Source organism: Mycothermus thermophilus, assembly GCF_041956435.1.
Source record: "Mycothermus thermophilus strain CBS 625.91 unplaced genomic scaffold VTJ04scaffold_2, whole genome shotgun sequence".
NCBI lineage: Eukaryota > Fungi > Ascomycota > Sordariomycetes > Sordariales > Chaetomiaceae > Mycothermus > Mycothermus thermophilus.
Window position 1 is genome coordinate 2,650,324 of NW_027191428.1, and position 17,338 is coordinate 2,667,661.

A 17,338-nucleotide genomic window follows, 5' to 3' on the forward strand; every position below is an offset into this window, starting at 1 on the left:
GTTTATTTTTACCAGGGGCGCTAATGCTCGACATCATGCTGAGACAACCCATACTCGTGTAATCCGTCTTGATCGGGGGTAAGTCGGAGCACAGAGGAGGGCGATTTGGCGATGATAGCGCCCTGTACTGGACCTCTATCTACTTTCCTATGCTCCCCTGGACTAGGGAGCTTACTTATAGTACCCACCATCGGATCGGATACGGGGAGGCCTGGATCACAACCAGACGGCCCCGTCATCTCCTCCGATCCGAGTCATGTTTCGTCAATAGTAATGATGGAGGGGGACAGCTACCTACGTATCTGCCACAATCATCGAGATGCAGAAGACAGCTCAGGGCAGGCGCGCAAAAGGGAGGGTTGGTTGCAGAGCCGTTACTACGCCATTCTTTTTCCCCGATGCAACCTAAAACGTTCCGATCAACGGGAGGGAGGGGGAACGAGATACCGGTGGCACACCGAAGCTGGGACCAGGCCGCCGCGGAATGGGATCCGAGATACGGCTCTTGGGTTCGGTGTTCTTGTAGGATTCGGATTGGGACGTGGGAGATTGTGATGCGTTTCTGTTGGAGCGAGGTGTTGGCTGCCATTAACCATCTACCATATGCCGGGAGGATAGGGAAGCTGCACCCGCCACGGCAAATCTGATGATAATACGTAACAAGCAAGCAAACACTTATAAGTTGACCAACCCTTTGCCGCCGCCGGGATCTTGTGTGCTGCGCTTGTACAGCAACCCCGATGGATGGCAATCGTAGGTTGACTGCCCGCGCAAGATACGATCCATCGATCTATCATCGATGACCCAATCTCAAACACCCACGACGCAAACATATAACTACTACTACCTGTCCCCGATGAGAGGATGAACGGGGAGGGGTGAAAATAACAACAACAGATTGCTTGGCCCGCGACTCGGTATGGAGAAGCAAGCCACAACAGACGGGAAGAAAGGATGCTCGGATGGCTGGTGGTGGTTGATGGGCGTGTGCATGCAGATGGGATACAGATAACGTACATACATACGGAGTACAGACGGCCTGCTTCTGCCATGCATACTGCTAGCATATAATCTGTGTTGACACCCTCCTCCATCTCTTCCTTCACCAGTTCCCCTGCTTTCTGTGGTGATGGTGGGTGTGTGCAGTAACGGCTGCGATGTTCCGGCGGCATGGCTATGGGTAGGAGCTGAGTACTTGGCCCTGATACACGAGAGTCGTTTGCCTGTCCATCAATGTAGATTGATTATTTGTTTGTTTCGTGGGGGCAATGGGCAGGGGAGGGTTGAAACACAAGCCGTTGCCAAATGTCCTTGTGTACTGATTATTCGAGGACGGCTTCAAAGTAACCTGGGTGAACATACACATCTTCTGACAGACATGTCTATGCCACATACACACCCCGCATATATCCAGATAGCCCTGATTGATGCTGTGACCAAGATATCTGTCTAAACACGGCACTCGTGGCTTTGATGTTGTACTAGCCACCACCGCATCGCGGTGCACGATAGATAGGTGAACACCAAAGGACACGGCCCAGTTGTCTCAGCATTGGGCAAAAGATGGAGAGTCATGTAGGACGCGCAAAGCTGGGGAATTTGGCGATTGATGGTATTTTCTGGCTCTCCAACCTTCCTAGACACACAACCATCATTCATATGAGGGGAGATGGGCTCTGAAACCTCAATAGGCACTGACAAGTCTAAACCACCAAGACCAAACATCCAACACACCGAGAGACCCTAACTCCTTTTTTCCCCATCTGATTTTCTCTATCCCTTTCCCGTCCCATTCACTGCCTCCCTGCCTATCTACCTATCCAATTCCCTGTCAAGCCCTCGTCGCAAACGCCACCTTAGCGGGCAACCTAAAGCTAGCGCAATACATGCTCTTCGCCGGCGCCACGGCCCTCACCAAGTGAACGCCCACCACCACCTCTGGTACCCCGTCTTCCCCGACCCTATCCTCCGCCTCTGCCGGATCCTCACCTTCCTTGGCCGGCCTGGCACGCACCCCGAGCGTCAACGAGATGCGCTCGCACACGTCCAGGGCGGGGGTCTCGTCGTCCGCCTTCGGGCCGAAGCAGTGAACGTGGATCATGGGCAGGCGGGTCGACGTGGCCGGGTGGAAGAGGTCTTCGTGGCCGTGGTATAGACCGCGGTAGCTGGGGAGGAAGTCGATGGCGGAAGCGGGCAGGTTCATGACGAAGTGCGAGATGGTCGAGGGGATGGGGATGCGTTCCTCCTTGGGTTTGGGCGGCTGTTTCCTGCCGGTAGGAGACTTGCTCCTGCTCCTTTGTTGTTGGCTGCGGGGGACTTTGATGGGGAGCACGGCGCATTCGCCCTTGCGGGAGGCTTCCAGGACCTCGTCGGCCGCGCGGCAGATGAAGTCCCTGCCGTCTTCGCAGAAGGGGCGGACAAACTCCGAGACTTTGTTCTTCTTAATGGCGTCGACGAGGTACTTGTAACTCTCGGGGTTCTTATCGTTTGCCCAGACGAAGACGCGGTTCTTGCCGGCAGGCACGGCGAAGGGTCCGATGCCAGCCATGACGTCGCATACCACCTGGCCCGGTTGGAAGATGTTAACCAGTCGCCGATGCTCGTGTTCGAGCTTGCTGTTCCAGTAGACCTTAGAGTAGTCAAACTCGAACGTGCAGTGGTTCTCGTTGACCTGGACATGCATGTCGTCCGGCCCCGCGAGGAGTTCGTACTGGAAGGTACGGAATTCGGACTCAGCGCCGACGTTGTCGACTTTGTTGATGACAGTACGGATCACTGGGTTCTTGTCTAGGAGGACTTGGGCGATAATGTGCTTGTAGGGGATATATGGTGCACGCAGGTTGAGGTGTGCTGGACCTGTTAGTGAGGAATGACTTCCCCCGACAATCATGAGGATTGTGGTCGTTCCATACCGACATGACCAGCGGTGTTGAACCCAGAGGGAATCTCATCATGGAGTTCCTCGGGCAATATCGATGCGAGAACATCCCCTAATGGCCTGTCAGTTGACACCCTAAAAACGAGGCCAGGGGAGACATGTCATACTGAACTCCCAGTAATCATAGTCGAGCTTCAGCTCATAAGGAAGGATAGACAAGTCTTTCTTTTCAATTCCATCCTTGAGCACACTGCCCCAAGTATCAGGAGCTGTGATGACAGTCAGCTGATGTTCTCTCCGAGAAGAGAAATCAACAAGATGGCAAACCTTCAACCTTGATTTTGGGATTCAGGAGCAGGCACTTGCGCCCTTGAGCAGCCAGTGACAGGTCCGGATGGGGCCTGACGGGCGAGATCCTGTCTGCTTGGAGAATCTCATCGGCTGCCTGAAGGGCCTTGCGATAGTGCGAGATGGTCTTGTTGTCATGGACGGCTGCAGCAGCGAGGTTGAAGGTTTTTGAGAAGAGGGCGCGGTTAAGTGCTGCGGTACCAGAGCGAACTATTGGAGGCCGGAAAATGGTCATTTTTCCCTCTGTGTAGAAGTCTGTCTCGGGACAGCTCATTTTTGTACGTTAGTTGGCCAGCAGGATTTAAGCCGGGATCCGACGTTGAGATGGGAGGCGTGTTAGTCACCTGTGAGAGTGAGAAAAGGTTGTGAGGAAAGATGGCCTGATGAAACGGTGCAGCCGTTGAGACCCGCTAAGTGAGGAGGTTGGCCAATCAGAGAGACCCGCAACTTGAGAAGAAGGGCTGTTTAGATCAGAGGATGAGGAGGATGAGAAACTCCTATGTGAAGAGGAAGATACATAGGTTTTGCAAGTATACATGAAGAGTCTGAATATCCTTGTCTATATTTTTTTCTCCCGCTTCTTGCCCCACCAGCGGAGTTACCAGACTTCAACACCACGTCGTCCAGGGGGTGCCACACCAAAGAGCAACAACATCAGAACTCCTTGAACGCCCAGCACACATTCTTCTATTTCTCTTGTAACATACCTAGTGTATTCCCATAATTCCCAATATAATTTGACCCAAACAATAAAAACACCACAGGCCTCCCTGGAGACAACTTCCGCTTCCATCTCTCTTTCACCTCCCCTTCCGCATCTGCGCATTGGCATAGTTGAGCAATCCCCGATAAAACACCTGGTATCCGACCCCCTGATTGTCTTTGACGTGGAAGATCTCAGTCAGGCGGATCTGCCAGGGCGGGTAGCCAGCGAGCTCGACATGTGGGCCGAACAGAATCAGCAGGTCAGGCTCGTCCATGATACTCTCGGTCAGCTCAGCATCGACAAGCTCCATCGAGATGTCGTCCGTCTTGAGCTTCTTGCGCTGCGACATCTCGGCCAGCGTCTTGGTCAGGTCGACCATGGAGTCACGGCCGTCTTCGGCTGAAATGAGCAGAATCGAAAGGTGGAAGCCCGAGCTGTCGGCCTCGTCGCTGCTGCTGCTGCTGCCACCGCTGGCGTGGAGATTCCGGCTACTCCGGACCGATTCGATGGCTGGCATGTGCGGCGCCCGGACACTCAGGGAGGGCCGGTCGCGGCCAAAGTAGGATCGAAGTTGTTGAGAGACAGCGAGGTGGGTTTCTTGGAGGTACTCCTTAAGGATACCTAGGTCAAAAGTCAGCTTTGCCCTGAGACGTACATGTCCAGTGTGCCTGCGGCTACTCACCCGTCTTTTCATAGACAGACAACTGCGGAATCCCCGCGCTCGCGGTCCAAGCCGCCACATCGGCCACTTCATTGAGAAGCCTCTCAAGCCCAGCACCACGGCGGCCCTGATCGTCGAGGGTCAGGATGACGCTGAGATGTTTGGGTAGCTTCCGGAGGCCCTTGACGTCGCGGCGGATCAGCTCGGGTGTCCGATGGTGGTAGTAGTAGATGGAGTAGATGCGGTTTGCGACGGCATGGTAGGCCTGGCGGAGGCGTATGTAGATGGAGAAGAAGACGTGTATGATCACGAAGACCAGCTGGTAGTATTGGCGGAGGAGAAAGCGGCGGACACCGAGGCTATGTTTCCGCTCATGGCGGCCCGGGGAAGCGCCGTTGAGGTTGATTGCCTCTGGATGCGGCGATCTGGAGCGGTTAGGGGGAGGGAGGTAAGGCTGTGTCGGGTAACAAGTAGGTGTCAGCATCTTGGCTTGTGCTGTGCTGGAGGAGGCGTAGGGGATTGATCAGAGCAACAGGAGGCAGACCTTGATCAGCTTTATCCTCTCCTCAGGAGTCAGGAGCGTTCCTCCCGCCCGGGCATCCGCCCGGAACTTGTCGAGGTCGCGGGGATTGACCGCCATTGGGTGCTTGCGGCTTTGCGACTGCCGTCGTCGAATCCACGGCTAGCTAAGGATGTTGTGATGGGAAGGTGGTGTGGACGAGCAGTTGGAACTTCCAGGTTTCCAAGGTCCAAGATCGACAACGGCTCCGATACCACCGATATTGGCGTAATGTTACGAGTATTGTGGACTTCTCCTAGCGAGCACCGGTCGACCTGCGATCCATGTGAGAGTAAAAGGAGCAAAAGAATGAGAGGAAGATTATTGCTGGCGCAAAACTAGCACCCGTTCATAGTCTCGTGAGATTCAGGACTGGACCAAGGGGTTGGACGCTCAATCATGTGCTCGCCGTGGCCAGATTGAGGGTTGTCTTTACCGTATTGCAGTGGAGTTGCGTTACGTGGCCAAGCCCGAATGAGACCAGGACAGGGCCATGACGGAATGTGGCTGCTGCCAGGAACAACTGCACCCCAGCCCAGTCCCCGCCAAGACCAAGCACCACAGAGGCACGAGCAAGCAACCTGGAACTCCAACTTCACATCAACATCTCAATACTTCACTCCCCGCCGCCCTAACAACGAACCTCCCACAACTTCCAGACCCTCAGTCCTGTCCTGTCCCGTGCTTGACTGGATCAGCACAAACAGGACCGACGAGGCGAACCAACGAGGTGATGTGACAGCCAACTCCATCACCATCGCCACGGCCATGGAACGCGGGGGCTCGGCGGCTTCGCGGCCCCTCTTTCCCAAGGGCCCTAGCATTACTCTAGACGACTTTTCCAACAAGGACTTCATCGTCGGCGACTTTGTCGATTCCCTCGCCGAGGCTGCCCTCCCTTCGAGTCGCCGTTCTGGCCCTTCCCACCATGCCTTTGACCCGAAGCCCCTGATCCGGACCTTCGAGAGTGAGCTCTCTCCCACCACAGCCTGCTGCTGCTGCTCTTGACCTTGGCGGACTAACAGTTCCTTCTGCTCAGATGCCCTGTCGCAACTTGGTGTCCTCTCCGAAGAGCTACAAGAGAAAGAATCCGAGCTCCTTTCCCAGGTCCGTCGCGCCGAGATCCAGCATGACCAAACTCTCGAGACCCTTGGTCGCAAGCTCGACCAGTCCATGGCCCAGTTCGAGGCTCTCGACCTGTCCCTGAACAGCAGCAATTCGAATGGCTCATCAGGCCGCGGTGACGGGGGAGGAAACATTGCCGTGCAGATTGGCGAGAAGCTCGAGGAGCTCGACCGGAAGCGGCGCAAAGCGCAGGACGCCAACTTCCTGATCCAATGCTGGACCGAAGTGACCGAGACCGGCCAGCTCACTTCTCTGGAGGAGATACAACGCCAGGGCGGTGCCGAAAACAAGGTGCGCTGCGCCGTAATTTCTCGCCAGCTCATGCGCATCAGCCAGCGCCTCGACCCGACCTCATGGGGTCAGTCCTCGGGCGGATTCCGCGGCAATGGTATCACCAACGGCGTCACCGGCACAAACCGCCGTCACAATACACGAGAAGTGCTTGAGAAGTTCTCTGAGCACCTGGAGCAAGACTTGCTCAAGCAGTTTAACAACAGCTATCGGCGCCAGAACTTTGACGATATGCGCGAGTGCGCCCGCGTGCTCCACGATTTCAATGGCGGCGCCAGCGTCATCGCCGCTTTCGTCAACCAGCACCAGTTCTTCATCGACCGCGACCAGCTTCTCGCCGAAGAGGTCACTACCGACGGTGAGATATGGGATCAGCTAGCCGACCCAGACTCCGAGCCGCCTGGCGTCGAGCCCAGCCTGCAATCCCTGATCGACGAAGTCCGCATCGTCATGCAAGAGGAGTCCTTTATTATCAAGCGGGCCTTCCCATACTACGAAACCGTTCTCATCAAGTTTATTCAACGAGTCTTCCAGCAATCCATCCAGCAGCGCCTTGAGATGGTCTTGGACAAGGCCACCTCCATCTCGTCGCTTGCTTTCTTGCGCTCGCTGCATGCTTCCCGCACTTATATTGCTGCACTCGTTGAAGACCTCAAAACCCATGGTCTGACAGAACACCCGGAGCCCTGCTCGGCTCAGATCGCCCAAACCCTTGACCAACAACTTGAGGAACTCTTTGTTCCTTACCTTATTGGAGGCTCGTACATCGACCGTGAACGCCGTAGCCTTGAAGAGATGTACAACTCGCTCCTCTTCAAATTCACCGTCTACCACTCACGGCGCAAGAAAGCCCCGTCCGGATTCATGGCAGCCATCACCCAGCAAGGCTCCCAGCTGATCGCCTCAGCCAAGGACGCCTACATCCAGCGTCTCGAGTCGTCCGATCTCACCCCGACCCAGAAGCGTATCATGCTTCGTGTCGCCCGGATTCAGGACAGTGCTACCAACAAGAATGACATTGAAGTGTCAGACCAAGACGGTGTCCTCAGCGTCGACTATGCCAAACGCATGATTGGTTGGCTGGCCGAGAGTGTACGCCGCACCCTTGAGCTGGGCACTCCCAGTGAAACCCCGAAGGACGTCAACGCCCTGCTCAACCTTCTCCTCACTTCTGTTGGGCAAGTCTACATCGAAACCGCCCTCGATGCTGCTCTCGACCAAGCTTCCGCCCAGGACAATGCAAAGACAGAACCCGACCTCTCCTACCTCCCCAACATCCGCCCCGCCGTCATCATCACAAACCTCCTCTCCCGCTTCGTCCACACCGTCCTCATCCGCCTCGCAGAATCCAACACGACCGTCCGCCGCAGCATGGAAGCTCAAACCAAGCTCGCCATCGAATCCATCGAGCGCAAGACAAACGCCGTCATGAAAGCCACGCTCGACGTCGCCATCCACTGGGTGACCAAACTCCTTTCCCAGCAGAAAAAGAACGACTTCCGCCCCCGCGACGACGATCTCGAAGGCCTGGTTGACCAGCTCCAAACCCCGACCTGCCAAGCCATCTGCACCTTCCTCTCTCGCCTTGCTTCCCAGGCTCGCCAGGCGGTCGACGGCCCGAACCTGGAAGCCTTCAGCTCCGAGCTCGCCCTCGCCGTCCACCGCCTGCTGTTCGACCACCTCAAGAAGTTCCAGGTCAACGCCACCGGCGGGTTGATGGTCACCAAGGACATTGCGCGCTACGTGTCGACGGTGCGGGAATGGCCGCTCGCCAAGGAGGTGGAGGCGGGCCTGGAGGTGCTGACCGAGGTGGGCTATCTGTTCATCATCGGCCCGGAGGCGCTCAAGGAGAGGTCGAGAAACCTGGCGGGCGTCGCCGGGTCGGGTGGCGGCGGATCCGGTTCGGGAGGCGGTGCCGGGCAGCAGCAGGTGGGAGGAGTGAGGCTGGGCAAAGCGGATTTCAAGGCTTTTGTGCAGAAGAGAGAGGACGCGGGGAGCGCTGGGGTGCAGAGTGTTTTGGCGAGCTTATAATAAGTATATGTTGAAGACGGCTTTTTGGGTACCACGAGGTTGTCATAGTAGATGGAGAGAGAAGAGTGGGTGGGTGGGGGGTTGGCATGTTGTTGGTTGGATCTGCTCGGGTCAATGGTGTTTTTGATGAACCACCTTCACGTCCGGGAGCTGCTGAGCGTTTTGACAAATGATACCACTACGACCGCGTTGTTTTATAGCGTGCTGTTCCTCGTGACTTGTCCATATACGGTGATGCCACGTGCGATGGTTTGGTTTGAATGTCAGAATCTATTTGTGTCTTGGTGGAGAGATCCCATGATATTTTATCCAGACGTCATAAATGTACAACCGAGATCCTATCTACACGTATACCTCATGTATCCCACATGTTAAAGATTCTATTCTACATGTACAAGAAAGCCATCATCATACCCAGCCCATACAATACCATCATACACTCACCAATCAACATCTATTTACCCAGTGGCTTAAGCCACCTCCACGTCACTTTTCTTATTCTTTTCCTCCTCCTTATTCTCTCTCGGCACCTGGCTAACAATCTTCAGCAGACGCACGTAAATCTTCTTCTCGTGGACGTTCACGTCCTTGAGCTCCACTTCGAACACGTCGCCGGGCTGGACATCGGCGATCCTGACGACCCCGTTGAAGTCTTGCAGGTCGACCTCGGCCCTGCGCTCGAACCAGTTGAGCTCGCCGCTGAGGAAGCGCAGCGAGGGCACGTCGGTGACCTTGTACAAAAAGGTCTGCGGCAAGGGTGGGCAACCGGGCGTGACGTCGTTGAACTTCCAAGCGCGCACCAGCGCCTGGAGGATCCACTGGTTGTTGCCGTCCGAGTTGTCGACGATGCGGGAGTGGCGCTCGCGGATGCGCAGGCTCGGTAGGATGTGGCTTTCGAGCTGTTTGCGGTCGAAGGGGAGGAAGGCTTGATCTCGCTTCGCCTTCTCCCTGAGGAGAGCGGAGGGGGAGCGGTGTTTCGCTCCGGCGGTGGGATCGGCGGCGTTTTCCGGAACGACAGTGGAGCTGCCGGGGGCGACGCGGAAGACCAGGGATTGGCCAGTGCGATGCTCGTGGAGGAGAGCTGCCTCGATTTGCCAGTGCGTGAGCAGGTCCGGGTACCGACGGAGTGGAGAGGTAACTTTGGTGTACAGGTCCAGGCCCATGACCATGTTGGGACCGGGGGAAGTGGTGAGGGTGAAGCCGCCGACGAGCTGCATCATTTGCTCCCAATGCTCGCGGGGAGGGTTCTTTTTGGCGGAAAGTTGGGGGGACATCACGTCGCGGCTGAACTTGCGGAGAGCCTCAAGGCTCTCTTCGTTGGTGAGCAGCTGCACGCGATACGGGATGGGGATGTCGCGCTCGTAACACCACCGGGCGCCCACCTCGCCGGCCAGCTGCATGAGGCTTGAGACTAATACACTGCCGCTGGGTTCGTAGGCGACGCGGATGTGGGGGTCGCCATCGTAGAAGATTGAATCCCCTGCATCAATCTCCTTGGAGACCTGGTTCAGCGAGACGGTCGCCTTTGGCTTTGAAGGGTAGGCCGGGAAGGCACCCCTCTCGACTCTATTGCGCTGCAAGGCGTGAGCAAGCTTGAAAAGTGTCTTCAACTCGCGCTTTTGGGCCCTTGAGAGGTCCTCCGGCCTTGTTTGTGGCTTGGGTGGCGGAGGGTTGCTCGCTGGAGGCGTGCCCACCTCGAGAACCCCAGGCGGCACGTTCTGATAACCAGCATCTTCCACAACTGTGGCCACTTCCTCGGGCGTTATGTACACCACGTCTCGAATGGTGCCCGGCGAGATCTTGCCGTCAAGCAGGTGCCCCTCTTCATCGACCAGTGCACTGAAGGTGAGGGTTGGGCTGTTAGGTCCCAAGGAGAAGGTCTCGCGGATCCCGGGATGGTCCAGCATGGCTTGCTGAAAACCAGCCAGGTAGCTAGATTGGGATTTGGCGGCTGCCTGCTTGGCAAGGTCGCTGTCGGGAGAGAGCCGGGAGGCTGGGTCGGCGACATGGACGTGGATCCAGTACTTGCCGCCACCCGCGTCCTCGAGCGAGATACCATCGTCGACGTCAACCGTGTCGACTGAGTCGATGCAGTATACAGTGGAGCGAGCGAAATCTTGGCGGAGATCAGCCAAGCGATCTTCGCTCAGGCTGAGCGGCAGGTCGTTATTCTTGGGCGCGGCGACATGGCGCCTAACTTCCTGCTCTGGAAGACGCATTTCGTGACGGGCACTGATGTCCCATGGCGGGAGCCAACCGATCTCCTGCAAAAAGGTCCACCCAGTGGTGCTGTCGAGAATCGCATCCTCGTAGCGGTCGAGGAGACGCAGGATGGCGGCGCCGATGCCATGGTAGTTAGAGCCTGGGCGGAACCCGCCCGAGACAGCCCAGTGCTCGATGAAGCGGATCACGTCAAGGCCAATGTCGGACCAGGACGGGATTTTGGAGGGGTCAGGCGGAGGAGCGTCCTTTTTGCGGAGACCGAGCATGCCGTGGGGGGACCAGTCGCGGCGACTGCGGGACAGATCAATAACCTGCTGCGCGTCTTTCAAGAACTGGGTGAAAGTTTCTATGCGAGTTAATTGCTCGGATTTGCGGTGACGTGTTGGCTGGCTTTTGTATTCGTAGTAATTGCGCACCAGCTTCTCGACGCGGCTGATGGTCTCTTGGATGTCAGCTGAATACAGGAGGTAAGTGTGAGACTCGTGGAAGCGAGGGGCGCGGTGCAGGGCGCGGAAGGCGATGTCCTCTTCCTCGATGACGGAATGGACAGCATACATGGCCTCCGGAGGATAGGCGTTCTTGCCCCGCTTGAGAGAGGCAGGAAGCAAGGCCTCGGCAAGATCTCGCAGGCTCAGAAGCTTCTCTTCGGAGCCCATCTGGGAGCGAGCGCGACTCAGCCTCTCGACGTAGGTCTGGTGGATAAGGCGGGCCTCGGACTGGAACTTGTACATCCTGCGGATGAGCGCGGCGCCAACATCGCGGGAGGGGCCAAGATTGAGGTCCTGGAGCTCGTTGAGCACGGTGGCAGAGGAGGAAACGGATGGGATGGCGTCGATGACGGCTTGCAGCTCCTCGGGATCCTTGATGAAGGATTTAATGACGAAGTTGGTGCGGAATGTCCGGCATGTGAACCACTTGCCGGTGTGGGTGTAAAAGTGCAAGTGGCCGTTGAATCTGCCCAGGCAGATGGCCAGCAGGCGGTGTCTCCAAGCACTGGTAGTGACCTCGACGAGGTCTCCGGGGTTCAGCACAGCGCTTTCCAGCCCGATGTCGACCATATCAATGTCGTCAAAGCCATGGGCGTCATGCTGTTCCCCCGAGGTGAGGTCGATATGCCAGCCAAAGTCGGCGCGGGATCTTCCCGGCAGACTGGCACCGTCGGACGGCAAGTCGGTCGGCATGGACAGGACGGGGTGGGGGTTTTCAATCTCCCATTGCCTGAGGCGCTCTCGAAGGCTGACATGTTCTTGGTGTTGTAGTGATTTGAAGTGGTCACCCCAGTTACCTTTGGAACCGGGAGGTGATGGCGGGGGCGGGGCAGCCGTAGTGGTGGTGATGGTGGTGGCCGCATCGGTTGATGCGGACCGAATGGAAGTTTGGCCATAGGGGGATAGAGTCTGAGACAGCAAGCGCAGTCTCGCAGGGCGTGGTGTTGTCCTGCATGTTGCCACCGACGGCGAGGTAGTCGACGACGTCGAGAAGGAGGCAGCATTGCGGGGCCTGAGAGGGACTACGTCGACGGGCCGGGTGGCCAGACACCTCCAGCAGACATAATTGTGGGCTCTTTGTCGAATCATGGTTGCTCCGAGTCCAAGTCCGGGTCCGAGTCCGAGGCTGTGTCCTTCCGGGGCCGGGTCCGAGGCAATGGTGGTCCCCGATGGTTGGTCCCGCTCCGGCCGTTGAGAGCGTTTGAGAGGCCGCAAAAACTCAAAAAATTGTTGCACGCGCTTGCATGTGTTCGCGGGGGACGCGGCATCACGTGATCAATGAGAGGCTTGCTAGACCCTAACCCTGGATGCTCCAGAGAGACATTTCCATTTTGGATCATCCTGGTTCCCTTTGTGCAGTTACATTCCTCAACCATGGCAAACCCGCCGTGACCAGACTGGAACTCCCTGCGATTCATCCATCCGTCCCGTCCGCCTGAGTTACCAGACAAATTAAGACAGGGGGATATTTTGTTGTCCACAACAAACTCCTCACTTTCCTCATCTCCTCGCATTGTTCACCAAGACAGAGGAAACACAAGACCAGCGAAAAACACAACCCTTTCCAGAATGCACCAACCCCTGAGGACGAGGCTATCAGATCTGGCCATGAACGGCGATCGGAATGCAATTCAACGCTCGCAAAACCCCTGAGCTCTGGACGTTGGCGCTAGCGTTAGCGCAGTCCGCGAGGACACCGACGTTTCCCAATCGAGAATCTCAGATGGATCTCTCCCAGTGAAGCGGCGCGGCGAGGCTGCCGGCTGCAAGGGACGCCGTGCCTGCGAGGCACCCGTTGACAGGCCACGCACTGTCCTGTCCTCAGCATCCAGATCACCAGCGCCGACTCGAGTTCGTCGAGCCGTCCTCCCCCCCAACGAGTGAATATCATGCGCTAACGAATGATGGTCGTACATTTGGACATGTGATCTTGTTCCAAGCGTTCATGGGATATGAGTAGCGACACAAACATCAATCGAGATGTCTGACTGAGTTGGTTGCGAGGACGACCTCCCCAGGTGGTTCCAGGTTGTTGGCTGGGCCCGCTGCTGTTCGGAACTGTGCGCAGCCCAAAGCACTGCCCGGTTCATGATCCTTCTGGGCTTCCAAGTGAAGTGAACAACACAAGACGGCATTGCATAACCGGTTGCAACCATGCATGGAAATGGACGCAGGAACATCCAATCCAGCAGAAGGCCACCGCAAAAAAGTCCCGGGAGAAACGGGAGAAACGGGCTCCTGAAACATTGCCCCAATGACCGCTCTCGCGGTTCCCAGGAACCGCCAATTTCTGCTCATGTCGCTTGCTTCATTTCCCCGGCCGGCCCGGCAACCACTCACGCGTCTCCTGATGGCCAAAAATGGAAGTCTGCCGTTTGAATCCGCCACCACAGCGCTTCTTCCGAGGATGACGATGTGAGAGCATCTCACTGTCATGTCAGCTTGGACTCCGCCGCTTTGTGTTCACTGTTTCTTCTCCTGACGGAGGAAGCTCCTTTGCAACATGGCCAGCCGGACGGGTCTGGGGCCGCCCGGCTGTTCATCTGAGCCCAATCGAGCACTCAAGCCGCGACCTCCTTGTTGGCATGACCGCCATGTCTCACTCACCCCTTTGATCGTAATGATCTGTCCGTACTCAGTAGGTACGGTAGAACTGATGATCATTTGACAAAGCTGCTCTCCGGAAGATGGACAACGTTGTTCTCTGAGCAATAGTTGTGATTGACTTTGGGTCAACATCTCTCTCCAGGAAATGCTAGCTCACCTCCTGAAGTGGACACAACCAACACAATCAGCGAAGGCGGCGAAGCCCTGCACCGGCTTCCCCACAACCCGACGGACAGCTCACAACAAGGCCTCCCCTGCGGACATCTCCAAGTCCCCGCTGCCCCTTCATCAAGCCAGCCGAGAGTGCCCTTTGCGCTTGGGCTTCCCGGGCCTCGACCGCGACTGGCAACCTGGGAACCTTGTTTGGATTCTCGGCAACGCGACGCCGCAAATGAACACTCCACATGCCAAGTCCAGGGGCAGGCTCCACCACTCAGCAGCCCGAGCACACCGCCAACGCACGGCGAGCGGCCGTTGCTGGCTGACGAAAGTCTGGCTGCTTCCCGCCCTCTGATTCGGCAGGACCCCGGCGCGCTGAGGGCGCATTCACCAAGAAACGCCAAGGGGATTGGTGCCGGCGCCTGCATCTGGACTAATTTGCGGTTCCCACACGGCCCTGGCTCTCTTTTTCTCCCCTTTCCTCTCCCCCTTCCACCCCTGGCCAGCAATTGCTTGATATAGTTCGACACTCGGAGAGCTTCGTGCTTTCGTCCTTTCCTTACCACTTCCCTACCACACCACCGCTTCACTCTTTTAGCGGGCACTCGTTTTTGGTCACGGAATTGCTTTCTGTGGACGATATTCGGGAAGAGCTGAATATAATTTTCTGGATATTTTTGTGTTGTTCGGATCGACAAGTTTCGCAACCATGAAGGCAGCTATCTTGAGCGCCGCCGCGGCCATGGTCGCTGGCGTGAGCGCCCGTTCTCACGGCCACCGCCACGCTCACCGGATGCTGGAGGACAGGTCTCTGAGCGACGAGACGTGCGGCTGCACGACGGTCTACTCGACCATCTACGGCACCGATTTTACCAGTATGTGTTTGGCATAGAGGGAGATCCTTGAGACGGTCAAGGAACTAACACCAGATGACAGTCGTTCCCGGCCCCAAGCCGACGAGCACCGTCGATGCCGTCGTCACTCCTACCCCCGAGCTTCCGACCCCCATTGCTCAGACCTGCCCGACTCCTGGCACCTACACGTTCCCGGCGACCACCATCGTCGTGACCGAGACGACGACCGTCTGCGCCGCCTCGACCACTGAGGTTCCGGCTGGCACCCACACCCTTGGCGGTGTCACGACCGTTGTGACCACCGCCACCACGGTCGTCTGCCCTGTTGCCACCACCGAGACCCAGGACGGCACCGTCACCAGCGTCATCAAGACCACCACCTTCGTCTGCCCCGAGCCCGGCACCTACACCATTGGCCCCATCACCACCGAGGTGCCCGACGTCACGACCGTCGTCGTTCCTGTCGTCACCACCATCTGCCCGGGTACCTACACCGCCCCTGAAATTACCACAACCATCACCGCCACCAACACCGTCATCTACTGCCCGTTCACCTCGGTTGGTGCCCCGGAGCCGACCTCTGAGCCCACTTCGGCCCCTCAGGAGGCTCCCGAGGCTCCTGAGGAGCCGTCTGCTCCGGCTGCCCCTGCCCCGTCCTCTAAGACTGTCCCTACCGGCAAGGGCAAGCACTGGGCCATGACCTACACTCCCTACACTGAGGATGGCAACTGCAAGGCGGCCTCTGAGGTCGATTCCGATGTTGCCGCCATTGCTAGCGCTGGTTTCTCCACCCTCCGCGTCTACTCGACCGACTGCAACACCCTTGAGAACGTCGGTGCTGCCTGCCGTAAGCACGGTCTCCGCCTGATCGTCGGTGTCTTCATCGGCGCCCACGGCTGCTCCAACGGCAGCCCGAGCGTTGACGACCAGCTCAGCGCTCTCAAGAACTGGGACGGCTGGGACCTCGTCGATCTCTGCGTCGTCGGCAACGAGGCTCTGTTCAACGGCTTCTGCACCGTTTCCCAGCTCACCAGCCTGATTGAGCGCACCAAGTCGGAGCTCGCCTCGGTGTACACCGGCCCCTTCACCACCACCGACGTCGTCTCCGCCTGGCAGAACAACGATGTCACGCAGCTCTGCGCCGCCATTGACGTCGTCGCCTGCAACGCCCACGCCTACTTCAACCCCGACACCAAGCCGAAGCACGCCGGCAAGTTCGTCAAGGGCCAGCTGGCCATCGTCGAGGGCATCTGCAACAAGTCCGGTCTCATCCTTGAGACTGGCTGGCCCAATGCCGGCAAGTGCTACGGCGTTGCCTGCGCTGGCCCCCAGGAGCAGGCCGAGGCCATCCACTCCATTGAGGACGAGGTTGGCGACAAGGCCGTCTTCTTCTCCTTCCGGAACGACAGGTGGAAGGCCCCTGGCGACTGCAACTGCGAGCGCAACTGGGGCTGCGCTGAGGTCTTCGGCCTTTAAGCTGAAGGCTTAAGTGCAAGAAAGAGGAGTGGTTTTCCGTCTTCTACGTCTCGCGCGACAAGATTCCCTGCCTTGACAAGTAATTTGCATAATTTTGTCGATCTGGATACTTCAATATATATCCTTTTGTGAATAATCAAAGACCATACGACCCATAAAATCATGTCCGGCTGTCTGCCATCTTTTCCTTATCTCATGATCACCCTAATCGTTGTCAAGCATATACAGAGGAGTTGTGTACAATAGAGGTCAACAGCAATTCTCAGGGAATTTGGTTACGCACGCAACGTTTCGGGGCGCATTATCTGTCTTTTAACTTTCCCTCCTGTATGGTCTCTAGCTTCACTCGCACACCTCTGTTTTGGCTGGTCTCTGAGACGGAGCCCGTTTTAATGAAGATGGTTGATAGTTGGGCAAACCTTGATGGCGCTAGGGGCTGGGTGTTAAGTGGGGTTTTGTTTTTTGCGTGTGTGAGATGTTTCCATTGGGTTGATTTGACCTGTTCCTGGGTCTGTGATGTGATTATGGATGGCGATGTTGGCTGTGTGTTTCCCTCAGCGGTGTTTTCTCATCATCTTTCATTTATCGTAGCTGATAGTGTGTTATTAATCCACAAGCTTATTCTCTGTTATCCCCAGTATCATGTTGGTGTTGTCTACGATTTCCATAGCATGGCAGTGAGCTCGGTCTGTGAGTATGCTCCTCCAATACGTCGGCGTACCGCATGCTGTAAATGTCAGGTACATACATGCTATGGTGAAGGTTGTGTCCTGTGCTCCGTAACACTCCCTTAAGTGTTTGAAGGCGATAGATGAATGAGTTATCCCTAGGTCTGAGACCACTTGAGTGACAAAACTATGTATGTCTGTACCTTCTGCATGGCTAACTTCGGTACCTAGCTCAGTAATTGCTTGGACCTTGCTCTGTCTCAA

The 17,338-nt window shown here is 56.8% G+C and overlaps 6 protein-coding genes across 6 annotated transcripts; 2 read left to right on the forward strand and 4 right to left on the reverse strand.

The window, feature by feature from the left end:
* Positions 1-1,831: 1,831 nt before the first annotated feature.
* Positions 1,832-3,461, reverse strand: VTJ04DRAFT_3127 (uncharacterized protein; the record flags this gene model as incomplete). Its single annotated transcript, XM_069360993.1, has 4 exons — positions 1,832-2,850; positions 2,913-2,990; positions 3,046-3,147; positions 3,206-3,461. The coding sequence occupies 4 exons, from the start codon at positions 3,459-3,461 to the stop codon at positions 1,832-1,834; spliced, it is 1,455 nt and encodes a 484-aa protein (XP_069221648.1).
* Positions 3,462-4,026: 565 nt separating this feature from the next.
* Positions 4,027-5,233, reverse strand: VTJ04DRAFT_3128 (uncharacterized protein; the record flags this gene model as incomplete). Its single annotated transcript, XM_069360994.1, has 3 exons — positions 4,027-4,553; positions 4,615-5,047; positions 5,138-5,233. The coding sequence occupies 3 exons, from the start codon at positions 5,231-5,233 to the stop codon at positions 4,027-4,029; spliced, it is 1,056 nt and encodes a 351-aa protein (XP_069221649.1).
* A 687-nt stretch (positions 5,234-5,920) lies between these two features.
* VTJ04DRAFT_3129 (uncharacterized protein) lies at positions 5,921-8,599 on the forward strand (the record flags this gene model as incomplete). The annotated part of the gene is made up of 2 exons (XM_069360995.1): positions 5,921-6,119; positions 6,192-8,599. 2 exons carry the CDS (start codon positions 5,921-5,923, stop codon positions 8,597-8,599), a joined length of 2,607 nt encoding a protein of 868 aa, XP_069221650.1.
* Positions 8,600-9,069: 470 nt separating this feature from the next.
* Positions 9,070-12,399, reverse strand: VTJ04DRAFT_3130 (uncharacterized protein; the record flags this gene model as incomplete). The annotated part of the gene is made up of 1 exon (XM_069360997.1): positions 9,070-12,399. One exon carries the CDS (start codon positions 12,397-12,399, stop codon positions 9,070-9,072), a length of 3,330 nt encoding a protein of 1,109 aa, XP_069221651.1.
* Positions 12,400-14,785: 2,386 nt separating this feature from the next.
* VTJ04DRAFT_3131 (uncharacterized protein) lies at positions 14,786-16,406 on the forward strand (the record flags this gene model as incomplete). The annotated part of the gene is made up of 2 exons (XM_069360998.1): positions 14,786-14,951; positions 15,013-16,406. The coding sequence occupies 2 exons, from the start codon at positions 14,786-14,788 to the stop codon at positions 16,404-16,406; spliced, it is 1,560 nt and encodes a 519-aa protein (XP_069221652.1).
* Positions 16,407-16,594: 188 nt separating this feature from the next.
* Positions 16,595-17,050, reverse strand: VTJ04DRAFT_3132 (uncharacterized protein; the record flags this gene model as incomplete). Its single annotated transcript, XM_069360999.1, has 3 exons — positions 16,595-16,667; positions 16,724-16,947; positions 17,021-17,050. 3 exons carry the CDS (start codon positions 17,048-17,050, stop codon positions 16,595-16,597), a joined length of 327 nt encoding a protein of 108 aa, XP_069221653.1.
* Positions 17,051-17,338: the final 288 nt, after the last annotated feature.